At 33.9% G+C, this 23282-nt stretch overlaps 1 protein-coding gene across 1 annotated transcript; it reads right to left on the minus strand.

The window, feature by feature from the left end:
• Positions 1-6271: 6271 nt before the first annotated feature.
• On the minus strand, positions 6272-6799 carry LOC149175630 (uncharacterized). The gene has a single exon (XM_089422906.1). The coding sequence runs from the start codon at positions 6663-6665 to the stop codon at positions 6378-6380; it is 288 nt and encodes a 95-aa protein (XP_089279032.1). The 5' UTR covers positions 6666-6799; the 3' UTR covers positions 6272-6377.
• Positions 6800-23282: the final 16483 nt, after the last annotated feature.

Below are 23282 nucleotides of genomic sequence, written 5' to 3' on the forward strand. Positions count from 1 at the left end.
CAACCTACTAATATTTTGTACTCATGGAATACCCATAGCAAGATGTGTTAACCTAGCTAACGTAAAGTACCTTGTCTAGGATTTTTAATTCTATTGATCTATTCTTGTACAACTTAAGATATGATAAATTACTTTTTTTAACCTAACATTTAAGATATTGTAAGAAAACAGAGTACACACCATGTGCATCAAATGTGAGCATGGAATGTAACTTCAATATAAATAAGAGAGATGAGCTACATAGTAACTCCTTAAAGAATATAAAAAACCCCTCCAAATGCCCTAATATATTCATAGATATCATATCCTCTTTCAATTATATATGTAATAGAAAATTGAAAATAATCTTAAACCCTCAATAATTCAACTTACTATATATATTTAATTAAATAATAATAATTATTTAATTTAAATTTAAATATTTTATTTTATATAAATTTGTTATATTAAATATAATAATAATTAATAATTATAAACCAATCAATTGAATTAAGTAAGAGACATTATCATATTCATTTGAAAATTCTAATCCAACCCCTTCTAATCTTTCTTTCAATTTAAAAGAGATTAAATTAAACATTTTTAACCTCATATATTTATGTTAGTGTCCACGTTAGTTTAATTAAGATATGAAAAACATAATAGAAACATTTTACTTCCAATTTTGCCAATGGCATGCGTGGCCCTCTACTTTCAATGTCATATTGTAAGTGCGTTGAAAATCAAGTGTATTATGATTAAAGTTCGAAGAAACCTTAAATAAGAAAAAGTGTGATTTTCGTGTGGTGATTTGATTCCAATTAGCCATAAAAGAGAGGTATAACATAATAGAAACCCTTTTACTTTCTATTTTCTTTGGGCCCATGGCAAATTGCAAATCTAACTTCAACTTTGAGTTTTTCCAATAAACTTTTAATAAAAAATATATATTATATTAATAAACATTTAATTATATTATGTTCGAATAAACTTTTAATAAATTTATATGAATGATATAGATTAATAATTTGAAATGAAAAGTTTTTTAAATATTTTTTAGTTTTAAAATTTATGGGGTGTGTTTTAAATTAAATAACACAAGTGTTTTGATGGTTATGGGAGTTTATCAGCCATTTAATTTATATGGCTGTGCTAGCTTTAAGGTTCACATCAAATTAGTGTAGAAGAATTTTTGTTTGTAAAATAAGAAAATGATATGCTTTCATGCAATGATTTGATTATTGAAATTGTTTTGATTAATAAAATTTAAAGAGATATACCTACTCTAATTTACTTTGAATTTAAATTTATAACCAAACACAAATTCTTAAACATTAAATTTATTTAAATATCTCATTAATTTATTATAAAATTAAATATATCAAACATCATATAAACTATATTTTTATAAAACTAACCCAACACAAATTATTAACCATTAAACTTATTTAAATATCTTAATAATTCTAGACATCATCTTAAATATATTAAACATCATATAAACTCTATCTTCAGCCAAATTTCTTATTAAAAATATTGAATATTTCACAACTATAAATCCAAAGTTAATGAGCTGAGATTAATTTATGTGATTATAGAACGCAACACTGACTTCAGGGTTAATGATTATAGACTGAAAACATCCAATTATTTTTTACCAGGATAGATAAACAATCTATTTATATCAATCAGAAACAAAACAAGGGAAGTTGCGAGGCAGCAAGTCCCTGCATTAAGTTCAGCCTGAGAATGCACCTGCACCTGCATGAAGAAGGCTATGGAGGACAGCAGAGAAAATTCATCTACAGGTTTGCTAGTGTGCCGACACTGCTTCGAGGCCATCTGTTGAGAGGGATTTACAAGTGAACACATTTGGTTCTATATATTTTAGTAGCAGATCCAGTCGTAGATTCTGGTGTTTAAGTTGTTGATTATGTTGTTGGGTGAATAAGTCAATATAGATGAAGCAGTCGTTTATGCGGTTGTTGATCCAGCTTATCCACCACCTGGTTAACTACCACCACCTGTTTCTCCAGCACTAGCTTATCCACCAGCACCAGCACCAGTAGCAGTAGCAGTAGAAAATCTAGCAATAGAACCGCAGGACCAGCATCAGTAGAACCAGCAGCAGCGGGAAAGGCAGTACCTAGAGCAAAGTAACCTAAAGTGAAGACTAGAGAGGCAGTTTCAGCTCTCCGAAGCTTCTTTAACATTCTGGCAGGTTTCTGTGCAATTTTAATCCTGTTGTAAAATTGCAGAAAACAAAAAGTACATTAATATTTCTTTACATATGAAGCTCTGATGCTCTCAGAAATCCTGAAGTTATCGCAGCATTATTTGCATTTGCGGTGAAATTTAAAGCCTCGAATTTTGTGAAGTATCGGACGAGTTGGCCAGATAATTTTGCTTGAAGGTAAGAATTGTAATCAACTTCTGTTTGTGCGTTACAGATGAAAGACTGATTTTTTTCTTTTCGAAAATTTGGAACAAGAAATTTATTTAGTGAAATTTGTTAAGTAGGCAAGCCTTTACAATCTGTGACAAGCTGTGCGGCTCGGCTAAATTCAATTTCAGTGCCGGCCACTAAGATTTCGACGAAGAAGAGTTCAAGTAAACAACACAGAATTTTCGCTCAGCAATTGGATAGTCATTCGTTACAGCCTCAATCACGCCCTGGTGATTCATGTGCTTGTTTGGCCGCAACAATTACAGCTCCTGGTACGGTTTTCCCTAGACTGTGATTTTTCTGGAAGGACATTTCTTATGACATCATGCCGTTATAATTTACAGAATTTCTGGAAAGATATTTGCATTTACAGAGCATTTCGTTATAATTTAATGCCTTTGTGCTATACTCCAGATGCAACAAGCGATAATTTAAGATTTTGTTTGAGAAGAAAATTTCTTGAAAGATATTTTGAGTTTAATTTAATGCCTTTGCTTTGATAATATTCCAGATGCAACATAAATAGAAGCGAGTTTAAACATGAAAATCTTGTAAGTTTAGAGTCGGATGTAAAACTTATTTATGTTTCTTGAATAGACCTTCGAATTCATTTATAAAGCCCCGAATATCTAATATCTTATGACAAACATTTAAATTTCCAGAATACGCTGCGAGAAAAAACCCAAGGCATTTAGTTGGTTATTAGCGGTGCTCATTCATTTCTTCTTCCACGTCAAGCAAACATTTCTGTATACACTGCAGAATAAGAGGATGGGACATGTGTCATACATGCAGGTGGGTCACACAAATGGCACTATGCATGGTGATCATGGCGACAAGTAAAATGGGGCCCGCAACAAGTGGAATGGTAAACTAATGATCATGGCGACAAGTAAGGTTTCACCACCACACTGCACTTCGCATATTCACCACCACAGGGAGCCGTTTCTATCCTGCGGCCATGGCAGATGACCAAATGAAAGTAAAGGTGTCCAGGGTTTCCACAGTTGCACCCGCCATCGCTGCTGCCAAGCATAGCATGTTCCTGTCCGCCCTCGATATCTTTTTAGAGCCGGGAGTTACCTACCAGTACTTTTTTCCATAAAACACCAGACGTTACAGCCGAGAAGGATTTTCCTGCAATCGTCGTTAGTTCTGGTGGATTTCTATCCATTTGCAGGTCGGTTGGATATGAAGGGTGGAGAATCGGGTCGGCCCCATATTGAGTGCAACGATGACGGAGTGGAGTTCGTTGAAGCAACCATTGACGTCGCTTTTGAGGATGCGGAAGTAGATGATTTTCAGCACAAAAACTTCTTCAAGGAAGTTGTCTGGACCCGCCATGGAAATGACGATGACTTATTTCTTTACATATCAAGCTCTGATGCTCTCAGAAATCCTGAAGTTATCGCAGCATAATTTGCATTTGCGGTGAAATTTAAAGCCTCGATTTTTGTGAAGTATCGGACGAGTTGGCCAGATAATTTTGCTTGAAGGTAAGAATTGTAATCAACTTTTGTTTGTGCGTTTCTGTGACAAGCTTTTTTAAGCTGAAAAACATGAAATAGATATATCTATGCTTTTATTAACCCTTTCCCAGATAAATGCTTCAATCTTTGAAGCTCATCGTTCCATTAAAATATGTGTTTCTCTTTAATTAAGCTGTGTCCTTTGATACAAATATATTTTTCCCAGCAGAAATTCAAATATTTGATATTCAAAGAGTTTGAAAATGTGTAAGAACCTGATACAAATGGATTGCTGGCTGGAGTACATATAGTCATACAGTCATCACAGCATACATATTGCCGTCTGCCCTTTTTCTTGATCTTGTCTGCTTTATCCTTGCCCGATGCGGACAAGCGACTACGTTCCTTTTTGAGTTGATTTTCTGCTTTATATTGTTTCATTTTGTTACCTGCTCTACTTGAAAAAAGGATATGTTTATACGATGACTCAAAAGATAGGACTGCATCAATCATAGGATCACATCATATTGATCAAATAGAAGACTGCACCATACATAAGACTGCATAATAAGATTTTTCTGAAAATTGAATTCTATGTAAATCCATTAATTCTTGATATTGATCTCTGTGACAGGGCTCTTTGCACAACAGTAGAAGAATTGCAGCAGCAATTTGTTGTTTCAAAATGCTTTCTTCTTCAAGTCTCTATATCAATCAGTTAAGCGATAGGTGGTTTACCTGTTTAACTTTCGACATGTATGCTTTCATAATGCAGGTCAGTAGACGCGCTGGTGGCCTCAATTGCTCCAACAGCCCACAGGAGTACAGCCAAACGGTGGAGCGCTTCATCAGAGTATTAGCAAGGGACTGGACTCCATTATTATGCAGAAGACTCAGGGACTCCGAAGACTCAAGGACTTTGGCTTATAGAAAACTCTCCTATGCAATCTGGCGAAAGGGACAACTGTTCCAGTTTATGGAATGGCACCTAGATTGAAGTGGTGGTACGTGGCAGGCGACAGGCGCACTAGACAGAAGCCTTCGCAGATGGACATGCCAAGTCTCTGACCTTGCCGACCTTGCCGTGAAGCTTATGAGCTTAGAATTAATTCAATTCAGTTTCAGTATAACACTTAATGTTTTAAACTAATGCGTAGCATTAGTTTACTCTGCTATGCAAAAATTCCAAATGCCAATGGAAAAAAGAATATAACCTATGTTTTAGCCCCTCCCGCCTCGGGAAGAGGCTAAATAAGACTATCAAATTAATTTTTCAATAAAAGTTTGGTTATTCATAATAGTCGCTTGTCATTTGTAATGGTAAGCAGGTGAAATTAATGTTAAATACCATATTTTCGATTCCTATAGTCCCTGGCCATTGCCAGATGGCAGGGACTAATAAGGAATACCGATAGTGCTACAGAAATATACAGATCCCTCTATAAGAATAAGCCCAAGGTTTACAGACTGGTAAATTACCTATTCAAAGAACAATTGAATTCATGCGATAAAAAGAAAAATATAGAAAATAAAACATTGAGTTGATGATTAATGATTATATACTGAGCACCATTTAATTATTTCCGGTTAGATGAACCAAACAATTTATGGGTATTTGATTTTAAGAAGTTACAAGTTTTGATTCAGAGGGTATGGTAGGTATATGTCTGTAAATAATAATTTTAAAATTAAATTATTTTATAAAATAATTTTTAGTAAATTTTGTTTATAGATTTTAGAATAGATTGTGATGGTTATGTTGTTAAGTTATTTCATGATGTGAAAGTAAATTTTTGAGTAAAATTTACTTTTATATCATGAAATAATTTAACAACACACTCATCACAGTTTATTCTAAAATCTATGAATAAAATTTACTAGTTTAGTCTAAAATTTATGAATCAAAATTTACTAGTGATGTTAAGGGTTGGTGTGGCTTAAGACAGATGTGATTGACCTCTCAAACCAAAGATTAAGCTTGTTGTTATTATAGATCATGATGGAGTGTGTTGTTAAGTTATTCCATAGTGTGAAAATAAATTCTGTGAACAAAATTTCAGTAATGTTAAGGGCTGGTGTGACCCAAACCAAATATAATTGATAAGATATATTATTAACTAAACATCAAATTAATCATTAATATTAATACTATTGAACATTCAATTATTATACACCAATTTAATGTATTACTAACCAAACATCACATTATTCATTAATAATTATATATTACTGAACATCCAATTATCCATGACAAAAATCAGATAAGCAATCTATTCATATCAACTGAAGCAACATCCGACTAGCAAACTTACAACAGAAAGTGAACAGTACTACAGAAAGTGTCCAACAAGAAAACCTAGAGACAAGATTTGACAGATTAAAACAAAACAAGAAACAATTCGTTTCTGTTTCTATAGATTTGAAGTTACAGACATAACTACCATAACATGACTTTATTATCTGGGCACAACAATCTCAGATTATCACACACCAGAAGGTGCAGCAGCTTTCTGATGAACTTCATTCTCAGTGATCACACTCACAGAGGTTTTTTCTCTGGGAGAAAATGGAGAGCGAAGAGGCCATGAAATATGTACAGAGCTGTAAACAGAGAAGTCATCCATCTGACTACTTCTGTTAGTATTTCTTGCTCCCCCCGTAATTTTAACGTTGAGAGCTCCACTACTGTTGCGTGTGGGAGACCAATAGAAAGGATCATAGAACACTGTTCCAGACCTTTCTCCCTTCTCTGCAAACCCTACTGACGCCATGCATGAAGCAAATCCCAAATCCCACCTCTCTGGAGTCAATTCAGGGCAGGCTTCCCTTGTATGGCCATGGTTATTCTTATAGACTCATGGACTTTTAAGAATGGATAGATAAGAATAAAGTATACCACTGCCCTTTCATTCTCACAAACCCTAATTTTATATCCAGAAAATGATGACTGGCCCATCGTGGGGCTCTGGTGGAGTGGTTGAGATGTGTTGGAAAGGCAATATATTTGGCTGAAACGAAAGCACAAGACTAAAGTTTCATGCTTCCACACAAGAAATTTTGATTTTTGCATGACGATGGAATTATTGTAATCCAAGTTTCCTACATGATAAGAGAATATCCATGAGAAGCTGCTGGTTGGTTCGTTGTCAGAGCATCTTGCTGATGTGATCTCTCTCAGCCAAGTCTTCTTCCACTTTGAGGAAAAAGTTATCCACTATCCTAGGCACAACAAGCCTCCCTTGATTTGGATTCCAATTCATGGTAGTTAGCATGGATTTTATGTTATCCACAATCCCAGGCACACCAAGCATCCCTTGATTTGGATTGGATTCTCAAGCATAACAAGTATCCATGGATTTGGATGATTTGGATTGGGTTCTCAGGCAGAACAAGTATCCTTTGATTTGGATTGGATTCTCATTTATGGGAGTTAGCATGGATTCATTCAATATTGGAGGCAATTTAAAAAAAAAATAAAAAAATTATTACAAAATTTAAGATTTTAGTAAAATATATGGAGATTAGTTTATTTCTTGATTTGGATTTCTATTCAATGGAGTCCTACATATTCATTTAATATGACAAGATCATCTCATGAAAATTGAAAAATATTTTAAACTTATAAGTTATTAAAGTATTTTATTATTAAATTTAAGATTATATTATGAGATTGCTTTAAATTTATTTTTTTATTTGGAATCCTATTCATTGAAGTTAGTTGGAGATTGCTTTAAATTTATTTTTTTATTTGGAATCTTATTCATTGGAGTTAGTTAGAGATTGCTTTAAATTTATTTTTTTATTTGGAATCCTATTCATTGGAGTTAGTTGGAAATTGCTTTAAATGTATTTCTTTAAATTATTATTTTTATGTGGAACCTATTCATTGGAATTAGTATGGATTTATACAATATTGCAATATTTTAGCATGAGAATTGAGCAACCATTTAACTTTATTTAGGGAGAAAAAGTATTTTATTATTAAATTTAAGATTCTATTATGGATTAGAGATTAAGATTTTATTATGGATTGGAGATGAATTTAAATTTATTTAGTAAAAAAAATATTGATCTTAGAATAATTTAAATTTATTTAATGGAAAAATATTTTTATATTATTAAATTTTAATTGGAATGGATGTTGACTCCCTTATTATATCTAATCAATTATTTTTACTATGTTTAATATTATTCAATTGTGCAATCTCTTTTTTAGTCTAATTATTAATTATTAAAATTAGTTAAATTATAAATATTATTATATGAATAAAAAAAATTAAAAATACATATAAAATAAATTAAAATATAATAATATTTATATTGTAATACAATATTTTTTAAAAGAAAAAAAAAAATGTCTGAGAGAAAAAAAGACACATTTAAGCTATCTATATGATTATAATTTTAATTGTGTTAAAATTGATTTAGAATATTTGAATGGTTAGGATTAATTTTTTATGTTTGAGTTATGCATGTGATAGTTTGTTCAATTATGGATTTTTCAATTTAATTGATATAAAAATAAAAATAATTAAATTGTTAAAAATATTTCAGTTATATATATATATATATATATATATATATAAAATGTTGTTAAAACTTGATAAGAGTATTTGAATGGTCAGTCTCAATTTTCTATGTTTGAGTCATGAGAGTGAGATTTTGTTCAATTATTTCCTCAATCTAATATTTGTAAAAAAAAATTATTATTTGAGTTTTGTCATTTCTTTTTCATAAATAATAATTTGTTTTCTTTATATTTTAATTAATGCAACTACTAATCATGTAAAAAAAACTTAAAACAAGTGAAAAAAAACTTAATTATTAAAATGGATCAAATTATAAATATTAAAAAATAAATTAAAATATAAATATAAATAAGAATTTAAATTAAAATAAAAATTAATCAAAAATATATATAAAATAAATTACAATATAATATATTTATATAAATATTTCTCACAATAAAAAATGCATAAAATAAAAAAGAGAAAGACTTAAGTATTGTATGCTCTAAGCCACCTAACATGCAAAATAATATATTTTAGTTACAAGATCAAAATTTATTTGCTAAAAAGATATTGACTTTGTAATTATTGATGAGTAATTGTTTTTGTTCTTCCCATGCGGTGCATGGTTTGTTTGCATGCATGTATTAACACACATGGTTTTAATAACAATTAACACTTCTAACGTCTCTTATTAGTGTAGTACAAAATGTTGAAATGGGCGTGCTCACCTTGCCTAACCTCATTACTTAAACTTAGGGGTAATTGGGAGTTGGGGAATTCACTTGTCTCACCTCTTTACTTAAACTTAGGCGTAATTAGGAGTGGGGCAATTCACTTGTAGAGCCATATTTTTTTAATACAGCCTAGTAGGTTGTTGGTGTGGAGTTAATTGATGTAAAAAGGCCATCATTTTAATGTTGGACCATTAGTGATCACTAGTGGTGGTGAGGGTTGGGTTTGAGTAGTTAGAATTTTTTTATAAAAGTAGGAAGATATGCAATGTTTTGTGAAGTATTATTATTGAGGAGTTAGAATTTATTATAAAAAGTAGGAAGATATGCAATGTTTTGTGAAGCATTATTGTCGAGTAGTCAGAATTTTTTTATAAAAAGTAAGAAGATATGCAATGTTTTGTGAAGCATTATTATCTCATTGGAGAACTATTTATTTAGAATTTTTCATGGAACATTATTCTCATTCTAGATTATTAATAAAGGGTTCTTTTTCTACAAGTGTTATATTCTTGTTTTTCTTTTTATTTACTATAGTTCGCATTTCTTTATATCTGTTGACACCTAATCATCAGGATTGGGTGAATAAATATAATTGATGTAAATAAATAATAAGAGATATGAAGTCATCGGGAGATGAAGTGAACAGTCTCCCTCATGTATATCATAAATACCAACCTGAAGGAATAATGTGAATTAATTCTGTGGAGTTACTACCTGACCTGACATGGTATCAGAGCCAACTCCCGAAATTAGTCTTTATGTAACTCCTAGTGTCTGAGTGTTAGTTTTCTGCCTATATTCTACCTGGTTGCTTGAAGCCTGCTCTAGGCAGTGTCATATATGTTTTTCTGATATTGTATGCATTTTTCAAAAGTCTGCGCCCTCTGTCATATGCGTTTTTAAGTGAACGTTGAACGCTGATGTGTATGGTATCATTTTCAAATGAACATTGAGTCTGGTGTGTGAAACGTTGTCTTATACGCTGATGCTCTTGGTATCATTTTCATTTTCCGTGTTGGTTATGGGTATGCGTTACCTGCAAAGTTTTTGGAGAATATGGGTATGCGTATTGCACTGTTCTCAATTGCATTCTTCAAGGTCGGACTGATCTCGTCCCCTTTCTCCAGTTTCTTGCTGTCTAGAAACGCATTAGCGTCGGCGTTCTTGAGAGAATTCTAGAGGTGATCTACAAATGTTTTCTCAGTTTTCGAGGGGAGGTCCTTTCCAACGGATTGTATCTCGTGAAAGACAGGATGACAATCTGATTGTAGCATATCAATTGTCTGAATTCTAGTTGGATTGAAGCTTTATAATTGACAATAGTGTCAGATATTTTCAAGGGAACATAGCTGTTATACAAGTAAATCGAATTAATTAAAAAGTACTGCTTTGTTGCTTTGTTTCATTGCCGTATGAATGGCTTAGTGTGGTTTAAATGTAATATTACTTTATTTCAATTGTTGGAGAGTCTGAAACTAGTAGCGTGTCTACCAATAGATCCCATATCTCGTGGGTTACAGAAATGAAAACCCCTGAAATATCTTCTACACCAAAGCTGAAACCGACTCTGATCAATATATTTTTGTTGATATATCATGTTGTTGGCTAACGCTATTATAGAAGAAGAAATCATGGGTTTCTGTAGTTAAACACAATAGGAGAGATTCTATACATTTATGTTGGTTCTTAAGCATGGAATTTTGTGTAAGACTTTCTTGAACGCTATCTTGCACAGGAGCAATTTCGGAGAAGTTAAGGTTATGCTGAAGATTTCCAATTGACTTTTGTAGACTGACTCATTTGTGGAATTTCTTATACAAGTCTCAGTAGCTTTCTGTAGATTCCTTTGACAGCATAGACAATAATTGCGAAGATGCCATGAAGATGAAAATAATTTTTTCACATATATCTTTTATATTTTTTGTGAATTTGGATTGAGATAGCTTTGAAGATAAATTATTCTGCATACCTCTGTCTCCATATATCATATATCAAAATTAATTTTTTAGCAACAGAAGTATTTTTACAGCACTCAGATTTTACAATGCATTCAATCATATCCATTGTGGGAATAGTTCTCACTGGAAAGGAGAACTATCCTGAGTGGTCCAAGATGATAAAACACACCCTCGTTTTCAATGAGTTGTGGAAAGGAGTGTGTATTGGAGATGGAGACAAAGAACTAGAACAGCCTACCTCAGACAAAGAGCTCACCATTTTGGAAAATAAGAACAGCAAAGCTTATGCATTAATCACAACATCTGTAAATGAAGAGGTGAGTCACCATATTTCACCATTTTCAACTGCTTTCGAAGCCTTACAAACGTCGAAAGAACTCTATGACTCACATTCTGCACTTGAAGTTGTTCAACTCATGATTAAACTCTTCACTCTTGAATTACAAAATAGTGATCCTCTTGTTGTTGCATCCGAAGCAAAATCATAATACATGATATCAAATCCACTAAGGTTGAATTGGATATTCCTCTTATCGCTTTTCTCAAGGCACTTTATCCTACTTACTCCAATTATCTTGAGTCATTGCAAGCAAATGGAAATCTCAAATATATTACCTTTGACTCTCTTGTGAAAAATTTTGCTGAAAGAGAGAAAGCTTTTGGAAAGAAGACAGCCCCTGAATCTTCTAAAGAGGTTGTGTGCCTTGCTCATAAAGAAAAGAATCCTGCTCAATATTCTTCTAGAGGAATAGATGGTCGAAGAGGAAGAAGAAGATATTTGAGAGGTGGGGGGGGCAGACACTCTCAAGTAGAAAAGGCATATTTGCATTGCATATGCTATAAAAGAAATGGATCACATGATGCCTCTACATGCAAGTTACCATGGGACAAAATTAAGCAGCAAAGAAACCAACAGAAAGGTAAAACTAATGATACAGACAAAGGTAAAGCACCTGAATCTGCTCACTATGTTGTGGCACAATGTAATATTAGAGTAAATGAAGATTTATTTAATGCTTCACTTGCTTCTTGGAAAAATGATTGGTTGCTTGATTCAGGAGCAACTTGCCACATGACTCATAGAAAGGATTTTTTTGAAGAATTTACCGACAATGTTGATGGAGCAGTATACTTTGCAGACCAATCAAAAATCAAGCAATCGGGGCTTGGCACAATCAGGCTTAAATTGCCTGGACTTCCAGACTTTCTTCTACATCATGTTCTATATCTCCCACAGATGAAGAGAAACTTGTTGTCCTTGGTCCACATCCACCAGCAAGGCCACTCCATTCATATAATTGATGGCAAGCTTGAGGTGAGAAAAGCATCTAACCACTCACTTGTCATGAGTGGAATAGAAGAAGAAAGGCTTCTTAAGCTGCAAGGTACCTTTGCTCGTGCATAAAATTTCTCATACAATTCTCATTATGAAGAAGGTACACTTCCATCAAGTTTATTACGGCATGCTAGATTTGGACATTTGAACTATGACAGCCTCCGCTTGTTGAAGAAAAATGGTGTTGCTAGTTTGCCTACAATTCCTAGGAAATTTAAGCAATGTGATGCTTGCATTCTAGGAAAGCATAGCAAACAATCTTTTCATGATTCACATTCAAGAGCACATAGAAAAATTGAACTCATTCATTCATATTTATGTGGTCCATTGCCTGTTCCTTCTGCAAATGGAAATAAATATATGATGACATCTATTGATGACTACACCAGAATGTGTTGGGTTTATTTATTGACGAACAAATCCGATGCTTTTCAAACATTCAATAACTTTCATAAATGGATTGAAAATGATGCACAATCTCATATTGGGTCTATTCGCACTGATAATGGAAAACAATACACATCAAATGAATTTGAAAACTATCTTCGCCAACATGGGATCAAACATCAAACGACTGTACTTTATGATCCCCAACATAATGGTGTAGCTGAAAGAATGAATAGGACAATCTTAAATATGGTACGCTCCATGTTCTTCTTCAAAAATGTAAAAATAATGTTTTAGGCTGATGTTGTTCTATGTGCTGCATATATAAAGAATAGATTTCCATCGAATGCTATCAGAAACAAGACTCCCTATGAAATTTGGTATGGGCACATTCCTTTGGTAAAGCATCTCAGGGTATTTGGTTCCACCTGTTATGCCTTGATACCAAAGGTATATACAAATAAACTTGGTGCAAGAAGTCGTAAGTGTATCTTCTTGGGGTATTCAAACACCTCCAAAGCATACCGTCTCTATGATGAAGTCAATAAAAAGTTTGTTGTATCTAGAGATGTAATTTTTCTTGAATCATCCAAAATTGACAATGTTGTTGAGCAGCAACTTGATCGCTTGGACAGATTCACAAATGCAATTTCATTTCAAGAATTTGGTAGTCAGATTCCACATCTTGAAGGGGGGATTCCTATACTAGATCAACATGTGAAATCTTCTTCTAAAGAACTCTCTCCCCACATGAAACTCCAACAAAGGATGATGCTTTAAGTGATGTGATTGATAGAATTGGGAGACTCAATCTTGATTCAGTCCCAACTCAATCAACGGAGCAGCCTGGACCATCTGAGAAAGGTCCCCCAAAGTGGTTGACAAAGACACTTGAAAGTGTTCATCCTGATGAGGTTGAAAAGACAAGAACTAGAAATTCAAACCGGCAAAATGGAGGTGATGTAGATGACTCTAATTCACCTGTTGATATGGATGTTTCTTATGATTGTGAATTGAACTTGTCTACAAATTTTTAACCAACTTCCTTCAAAGAAGCTGCTTCTCATGATGAATGGAAAGAAGCGATGCAAAAGGAGTATGATGCTCTCATAAAGAACAGCACTTGGAAGATGGTGGATCGTCCATTAGGAACCAAACCAATTGGCTGCAAGTGGGTCTACAAGAACAAGTATAAAGCTGATGGCTCACTTGACAAGCACAAAGCCAGGCTTGTGGCAAAAGGTTTTGCACAAAAGGAAGGGGTCAATTATGAGGAGACATTTTCCCCCACAGCGAAATGGGCTACCATTCGGACACTCTTTGCCTTAGCAGCTCAAAACGGTTGGAAAGTCCATCAAATGGATGTAAAAACTACTTTCTTGAATGGAGATCTAAAAGAGAATGTTTTTATGTCCCAGCCTGAAGGATTTGCTATGAAAGGACATGAACATAAAGTATGCAAACTTGTGAAATCCTTGTATGGCCTCAAACAAGCACTGTGAGCCTAGTATGAAAAACTAACTGAGCATCTTCTGAAACTCAATTTCAAACATTATGATCTTGATTATGCAACTTTATTTGTCAAGAAAGTTGGCAAAACAGTTGTATATCTTCTAGCATATGTAGATGATCTTTTGATGACAGGGAACAATGAAAGCTACATTTCATCCATAAACAAGGAATTGGGGAAAAGTTTTGAAATGATTGATTTGGGCTATGTTCATTACTATCTTGGTATTGAAGTAAATCAACATCCAAAGTCCATATTTATTTCTCAAAAGAATTACATTGGAGATCTGTTGAATAGGCTTGGCATGACAGAATGCAATCATCTTACTACTCCAATGGAACAAAACTTAAAGCTCACATCTATTGAAGGAAAAGAATTTGAGGATGAAACAAAGTATAGACAGCTTGTAGGAAGTCTCAACTACCTAACTACTACCAGACCAGACATTTCATTTGTTGTTGGTGTCCTCTCCAGGTTTATGCAAAAGCCTTGTGAAGGATGTTGGTCTGCTGCAAAAAGAGTTCTAAGGTACTTGAAGGGAACTCAAGACTTTGGAATCAAGTATACACAGGTGAACGACTTTAGCTTGATTGTATACTCTGATTTAGACTTCGATGGAGACAAAGAAACTGGGCTATCTACTTCAGGATATGCTATGAGTCTTGGATTAGGAGTTGTCTCCTGGAGATCACGCAAACAATCAGTTCCAACAGATTCCATAACAGAAGCAGAATACATGGCAGCAGCTGAGGCAACAAAAGAAATTGTGTGGCTCAGGAAAATTCTTGAAGATTTGCAGGTAAAACAAGTACAATCAACTCCACTCATGATTGAAAATACCTCTGCAATAAAGTTGGCCAAGAACCCAAAGTTCCATGATCGAACGAAGCACATCAATACTAAATATCATCTGATTCGACATCATGTTGAGGCCAAAACAATCCATCTCTGTCATTGTTCCACTAATGAGCAAATTGCAGACATCTTCACCAAAGCGCTTGGAAGAGAAAGGCTTGAACGATTCAGAATGATGCTTAGACTCATCAACATACCTTCAGATTAAGGGGGGGGGGAATGTTGACATCTAATCATCAGGATTGGGTGAATAAATATAATTGATGTAAATAAATAATAAGAGATATGAACAGTCATCAGGAGATGAAGTGAACAGTCTCCCTCATGTATAAAATAAAGACCAATCTGAAGGAATAATATGAATTAATTCTGTGGAGTTACTACCTGGCCTGACAATATCTATTTTTCTTCAATTTTCTACCTTGGTTATCTAAGTACACATATACAAGTTGTATCAAAACACTTTATTGTGCAAACACAAACCCTAACTGTTGATAATTATTTTCAACTAGAGATGTTTTCTAACCTCTATGAAGATGAAAATATATCATTCAACTATTCAAACTATGTGTGGGGAGAATACATACAACAAATACAAATGGGGTCACCTAGTTGGATGCTCGTGTACACCTCTATTAGTGGCTGGAAAATAGTACAACATGTATATAATTTGTTCACAAATTTGATCTTCCATGTACCCTCAACTATGCCAAAATACTATTAGGTATACCTAAAACCAACCTTGAAAAATATATTTGATCATGTGTCACTATATTATTGCTAGAAATATTGTTTTCATTGATGTCAAATATAGGGCGAGACCAGAAATGTCGAATATTGTTGGAAATAATTTTTGATACCTAGGTTTTTGTTAATACCCAGTTTAGATAATCTACCTTTGTAGCCATCTTTACCCTAAATACCTACCTCAAATGGAATCATAGGTTATATGGTTGAAAATATTATTCCAAGACCTTTCCAGTGGTATATGGAACGTCGTCTAATTCCATACGAATGAGGAGATATGAAATATTTTGTCAGGTCAGTCCAGCAAGAAAGTACATGTTGATCTAATCAGTTCTACAAGTCAACCCTAAAAATGAACATAGAGAAAGTATAAATAAAGGACCTTTGAATACCAAACAAACAAGAAGAGATCAAAGGCGCACAACATAAGTTGAGGAATTCTCTTGGGGTCTTAAATATGGAGGAAAATTGTAATTTGTTGAATGAACAATTCATCATGAAATTTTTTCTATAACTTTTCTTCTAGGATGTTTTAGATCATGAAAGTTGGAGGAGATGAAGGAAATATATTTGTGTACCCATGCTAGAAATTTTAGTCCTTTTTTTTATAATTTCATAAATATGATCTAAGGAATTTAGGATTTTTGAATTCTCTTGAAAGCTATTTCAAACATGTCAACTTAGCATTTTTTCTATAACTTTTATTTTGGGATGTTTCAAACAATTAAAATTGGATATTTGGAGACAAGATATTCATGTACATGTTGTATAAATTGTATACTCTAGTTTACTATAATTTCAGAGATGTGCTTCGATGAAGTTAAGGTTCTTAAATGCTCTAGAAATCTACTTCAAACATGTGAGCTTGGAATTTTCAATAAAAAATATTTGGGATGTTTTAGGCTATGAAATATGGAGCAAACATAGGAGATATTTCTAGTACTATGATGGAAATTTTAAACCTTGGTTCACTATAAGTTCAGTGATATGCTTTGAGGAAGTTAGGGTTCTTAAATTCTCTTTAAATATACTTCAAACATGTCATTCTATCATCTTCTTCATAACTTGTTTTTTGAGATGTTTCATATTGTGAAATTTGGAGGAGATAGAGGAAAGATATCTAAGTAACTATGGTAGAAATTTTAGACGTTGAATCACCATTGTTTTAGAGATATGCTCCAGGGAAATTGAGGTTCCTAATTCTCCTAAAATATGCTTCAAATAGGTCAATTTGGAATTTTCATTATAAATTTTATGTTGATATGTTTCAAAATGTGAAATTGGGAGGAGACAGACCAGATATCTCTAGTTACTTGTGGTAGAAATTTCAGACTTTGGTTATGTTGTATTGTTCAACAACCCCCCCATTTATCAATTTAATCGTTAAAATTCTATTAATAAATGGGGACCCTTTAAAATTTTTCAAAAATTTAGCATATGAGAGCTTCCTTTTCTTTCAATTATTTGAAATAAAATTTCGAATAAACATAAGATATTAAGCCAAAATCCCTTTGTGGATAGGAATTCTCGCTTTATTGCAAATCATTGAACCTTGCATAATAAAGGTTAATTGACAATCGGAATCCGCGAATTGAAATAAAAATGATCACCGTAGTAGACTTATGGTATCATTGAACTTTTCATTAAATCTAAGGTGTAAATCATTTCTCACGAAATAAAGTACTTATTTCCATCGCATAGCAACATTTATAAAGGCTCAAAACCAGCAAACCTTAATAATACGCGATTTGAGACATTGCGACATGACAAGTCAGACACCCATCGCATCGCGGCTTTAACACAAAGGCCAAAATTGTGAACCATGAAAAGCTGCGAAATGTGATGTCGGACCCGATGGAATTATGCGAAAATTGTTATAACTTAGATCAGGTCCGAAGCATAGTAAATTGCTACTTTATGTAATAATTATTCATTCAAACAAAATGCACTCAAAAGGATAAAAGGTATGTCGCTCGCATTGCATATCACAAAATACTAAATAACTTCAAAATGATACATAACCAATATTACGATGTTGCGATTTGTGATATTGTGATAATTATCATTAATCGTAATCGCATAATCAGCATCGCACACTTTAACGCAACAACTTGAAGTACCACTTACAAATTTGTGATGCGATGATTTAAATGAGTAATAAAGGAAATAATGAAAAGACCTTAGTGTGTAGTTAATGAGTTTTAATGGAATTTAAGTTTAAAATGGCTCAACGAAATTCGATATCTTTCATCTGTATTTTCAAATAAAATCTTCTTCCTTGTCATATTTTTAATTGTATCATTGCATTTTCACTGTCTTTTCCGCTCTGCGCATTTATCTGATAATCTCCATTGCTCAATTTCAGGGAACCTCTAAAGGAAACAACATTTGAAAAGATGGCGAAGAAAGGAAAAGCTACTACGTCTAAGAAATCAGACATGACCCCACTCTTCTCTGATACCACCTGCAACAAAGACAGAGGAACCACATCGTGGGAAGCCATGTATAACTTACTGGAGGGAGAAAAACCGAGACCACTGGAAACTAAGGCGATAGTTGATGCCGAAGTATCATCTGAGGCTTCCTACTTTGAGGCAGCATGTTCGTTTCTACACAAAATAGCTGCAAGGCCCAAGATATTACCATACACAAATATGGTGAAATGGGTAATTGATAATGTGAATATTTCAGATAGGACTTTCAGAAATTCAAGACATGAGGTTATGGGATCTTTCACACCAAACAACTTGCGCCAGATGTACCATCTACCAGAGCCACAAAAGCTCTATGATAAATATTTTCTTGAACATTTTTCCAAAGAGAACGAGGACCCAATGGACGTTACACATAACTAGAGGTCAGGCTCCGACAAATTCAAACATGAGAAATATGGTATGTACCCAATTTCATCCCTTTTAGCTCCACATAACTTTGCAACTGTGATGATGTGTAGATTATTTGGGAAGGTTGATAATACCAAATTTTCTATAGAGTGGGTTCCATTAATTGATGTAGTGGTTAACACAATGATTATGAATTGGACCCATATTTTGTCAGATAATTTAGCTATGGCTATTAGGAAATAAAGGCAAAAGAGAAATATCTCCTCAAGAACTATTCCCCCTTTTTATATGAGAGCTTATGTAATGGACGCCATTTATTTTTTCTCTCAATTTCCAAACATGGGTTGGAAGTGGACTGCACAGAACCCTCTCCCCATCCATGTGTATCATAAAATCTTGTGGGAATCCCAATTCAGTTCCCATTTTTACAGAATTTGCCATGGTATTATGTTACCCATTTATAAAACCATTTTTGATAAAATGCCCCCCAGGCTTTTTGAAGAGGCAAAGATAGACATCTTTCCAGTTGCAAGATGGTTTGGTGAAGAAACATTTACTTATATCAGAGTTTTTGGGAGCATTGCAGCTCCACATGTCCTCCCATATTATGTTCTAGACAAACTACTGGCAAGAGAGATAGCTTACCAGACAGCAGGGGATGGTTTAACCAAAGCCCTAAAGGAAATGAAAATTATTATTTGGCCAACCTTTCCGCTACAGTGTGGTGCTTTCACATTGCATGATTATGGGCACGCAGTAAAAGAAATAGAGAATATTACATCTCTAAAACTAGCCACGATTCCAGGCCGACAATATGACCCAAATCAAGTTGCTAAAGACTTCACTATCATGGTTAAAGTTAGACAATTTACTCATGAGGAAGATCCGTTTGATGACCTTTTCCAGACAATCGAATCATTTACACAAGTTTTGAATTTGGCATCGCTACAATTAAGCCCAAATGATTTTCGTGTATATAGAAATTAAATATTGTTGAAAGTCCCATTGGACCTGTTACAAATTGAAAAAATAAGAGAACCTACTCCTAGCGTGAGCCTGGAGGTAAGTTCTAAGGAGAATTCTAATGAAAAAAGGTAAGAACAATCAACTCAATAGTCAAAACATTCAGAGCAACAATCTCAAAATGGAGAATAAATTCCCAATAAAGGTTCTAAGAAAAATAAAGAAGGAAATACTAAGGAAACGGTCGAACAGGCCTTGGCCAAGAAACATACATAGGTTGACTCCACATCAACTCAAATAGGGAAGATTCTAGTTGTTGACCTAGACAAGGAATGGGAGCAATTCAATCAAAAGCTCCAAACAAGCACAAGTCTTGAGGAGACATTTGGATTCCAGACCCCGAAATAGACTCAATAGGTAACAAATCTAGAGACAATAGAGCAAGGGGTCACAAACACTCAAGATATTGAGGTCATCCCAACTTTCCCCACTTCTGAAATTGTCTTAAAAATTGAAGAAATACCTCTACTCGACATATTTTATAGCCCTACACACAAGGCTGTGGTAAAAAGACAAAGAAAGAAGAGGAAGTTAGACACAACGGCTGTTGCAACTCTTGAGAACGAATAAATGGAAGTTGTATGGAAAGACACTCTTGTTGATCCATCTGAGAACCTTACAAAGTTGTCATAGTTTGTAGGCGCTTATGCCACTGCAACCATTGATAAAGCAACAAAAGTCTGACTGTTGCTTAAAGAAAAAGAACAGAGAATAAAATTGTTGGAGCAATTATTGGAACAAGAGAAACAGAGTACCAATCGGCAAGAAAAACAACAGGTAGCCAAACTTCAAAGGGAGTTTGAGAAAATGAGGTTACAACACCATGTAAGCATGTCAGAGAAAGACTCACATATTTTCCAAATGTAGGCCATGGTAGACAGATTCAAAGATAACCCTCAAACAAAGAATTCATTAAAGAGGCAATCAAGCTAAATTCCCTATTGACACAGCAACAAGAGATGTTCTGCCGGAAAATCTCACAGATCAATCCTTACTATGAAACAAGTAATAAATTTTCTAACCAAGTGATTGATCTAAGATTTGAATATGAATAAATCCATAAAAAGATTTCAGAATTTATTGCCTAGCAGGAATCTGATGAGGGAAGAAAGGCTGATCTACCAAAGGTAGAAGAATCCCATAAAGACATTCTATTTGCAGATTGGGATACACAGTTAAGGCAGGCATAAAGGGAAATGACAACATCAACAGGTACAACGAATAGCATAATTGAGGTCGTGAATGAAAATTCACAGTGCCAACCCTGTTAAAGAATGCATACCAGGGGCTCTCCGAGACATCAAACAGCTAGAATAACAGTGGAAAGAAATGGCTCAAACCAAAGAGGAAGAAATCAAACAATGGTCCAAACTTGATTGGGAAACATACAGGCATTATTTGGTAAAACCACATAGTCAATGGATGACTCTACGATGCTTAACTAGTTCTGCACAAAAAATGGTGCTGGCTCTCTCAGATGCCATATTTGCAGGACAGTTACAATCTACAATTGGCCAGCCACCCCAGGTGAAACCAATGATGGATATCTGTAATCTCAAGGATCAAGTGGTCGACTAAGATAATCCAATTTGAAAGAAGCTTGTCATCAGTTTAATTTCTATTTTTTGTTTTTATTTTTTGCTTACTCTAAGGAAGGTTGTTTGAAACCTCCTCAATTTTTTTTGTAATAATCTATTTTTGAAACATGTATTATAGTATTTAAACCTCTCTCATGCATTTAGAGAGGGGTCCAGGATTTTATCAAAAACACTTTGCAAGACATTGCACTTTTGTATTTTTGTGAAGGTTTTGATGAAATAATTGGAACATGATCTAATTTTCTTGAATATTGAAGCATACTCTACTGAAATTACACTTCTGTACTCTTAGGGTATATTTGATTGGAAGAAAGTGGATCAATATTGTTGATCTCATGAGCAGGACTTTTCATATATGGTACTTTTATCTTATGATCATGTTTCGTTTATGAATTAGTAGTAGTCTTTCTTTAATTGTCCTATGTATGAAAATCTGAGTTATAGTTTTACATTATTGCACTTTTGTATGATGTTTCAGCTCTGATTCCTTATTGAATACATGAACAATTACTATATGCGATAAAGTTTTCTCAATTGTTTTTTCTAACTATTTAGCCAAAACAATTATCATTCACGATTTCATTTCTTTTAGCAGTTGAATAATCTTCATTACCAGTTTCTTTGAGACATCTCTATAGATCGCATATCTTATATTATTCCCAGGTATATATATAGTAAGATAAATGTTAGAATAAGATAGATGCATGTGTTTATTATTTAGATTAGATCATTTTTAGTTAAATCATTCTTCATTATATCTTATATCACCCCAACATCATTATCAAATCAATCCTTTCTGGGAAACTGGTCCCATTATCCCCAGTCGGAGCCACTACACCAAACAGAAAAGGAGTTTCTTTTAAGGTCCGGACCAAGTGGTTATCCCCCATGTTTTCCTAGTGAATTTCAAGGCTTCAACATTTTGGCGCTAGAAGGAGGGCCTCTACTATGAATGGCAAGCAAATATAAATTAGAAATCCATTCTAAGAGTAAAACACCCTCACCATCACCTCCAACATCTCGGTCACATTCTAGATCTCTAAATCCTAAACGTGAAGTTGCAAAAAAATCTTGACAATCCACTAGTGTTTCCCCAAAGAAATAAGATCAACCTTTCTCTGCAGAAACTCCCGAAGTACAATCTTTGATTCATAAATTAAAAGGGATTTCTCTGTCTCAAGAAGAATCTGAATTATCTCAAGCCAATGTTTCTTCACATTTTCCTTCCTCTCGAAATTAACGAGATCATAGAGAAAAAAAAATTGGAGTTCCTACATTTGAATTTCCTCTACCTCCTCCTCAAAGGAAAACTAAGGAATCAGAGTCTGAACTCATAGTGAGATTCTTTCATCATCACTGCAAACTCCTCATTCATTTCATCATATTTTGCACAAAAGCAATCATCCACCTCACCATCCCAGATAGTGATTTACACAGGTACAGGAGCACAATCTTCCTCTACCCAATCACCTTTAGCCACTGGTGCATATTCTTCCACACAGATACCCATAATGGCTCAAATATCATGGAAAAATCCAAGAGCTATTTAAATGGCAGGACCATTGCATCCACTACCTGCTCATCCATTGAAATGGTTGCCAAAATTCAATCCCGATGATGGTCTTCCTACCGAAGAACATATAAACAACTTCATGTTATCCATAAATATAAATGGAGTCATAGAAGAAGACATAATTGTACGATTATTTCCTTGTACTTTACAAGGATCAGCAGGATTCTGGTACTTTTCATTACCATTTGGTTCCATTGATAGTTGGAATGCATTTCAGGAACAGTTCCTAACCAAGTTTGGAGATGACCGCTCAACAGCTACTCTTCTTAATGATCTCTCCAACTTGAAAGTTGAATCTAGAGAGCCAATTAAG

Source organism: Pinus tabuliformis, chromosome 4_1, assembly GCF_031772625.1.
Source record: "Pinus tabuliformis cultivar Carrire ecotype Pingquan chromosome 4_1, CPIR1, whole genome shotgun sequence".
Taxonomy (NCBI): domain Eukaryota; kingdom Viridiplantae; phylum Streptophyta; class Pinopsida; order Pinales; family Pinaceae; genus Pinus; species Pinus tabuliformis.

What these genes read in the sequence shown, in the direction of transcription:
- LOC149175630 (XM_089422906.1), bottom strand. Translation starts at nt 6,665, where the DNA reads ATGGCGTCAGTAGGGTTTGCAGAGAAGGGAGAAAGGTCTGGAACAGTG.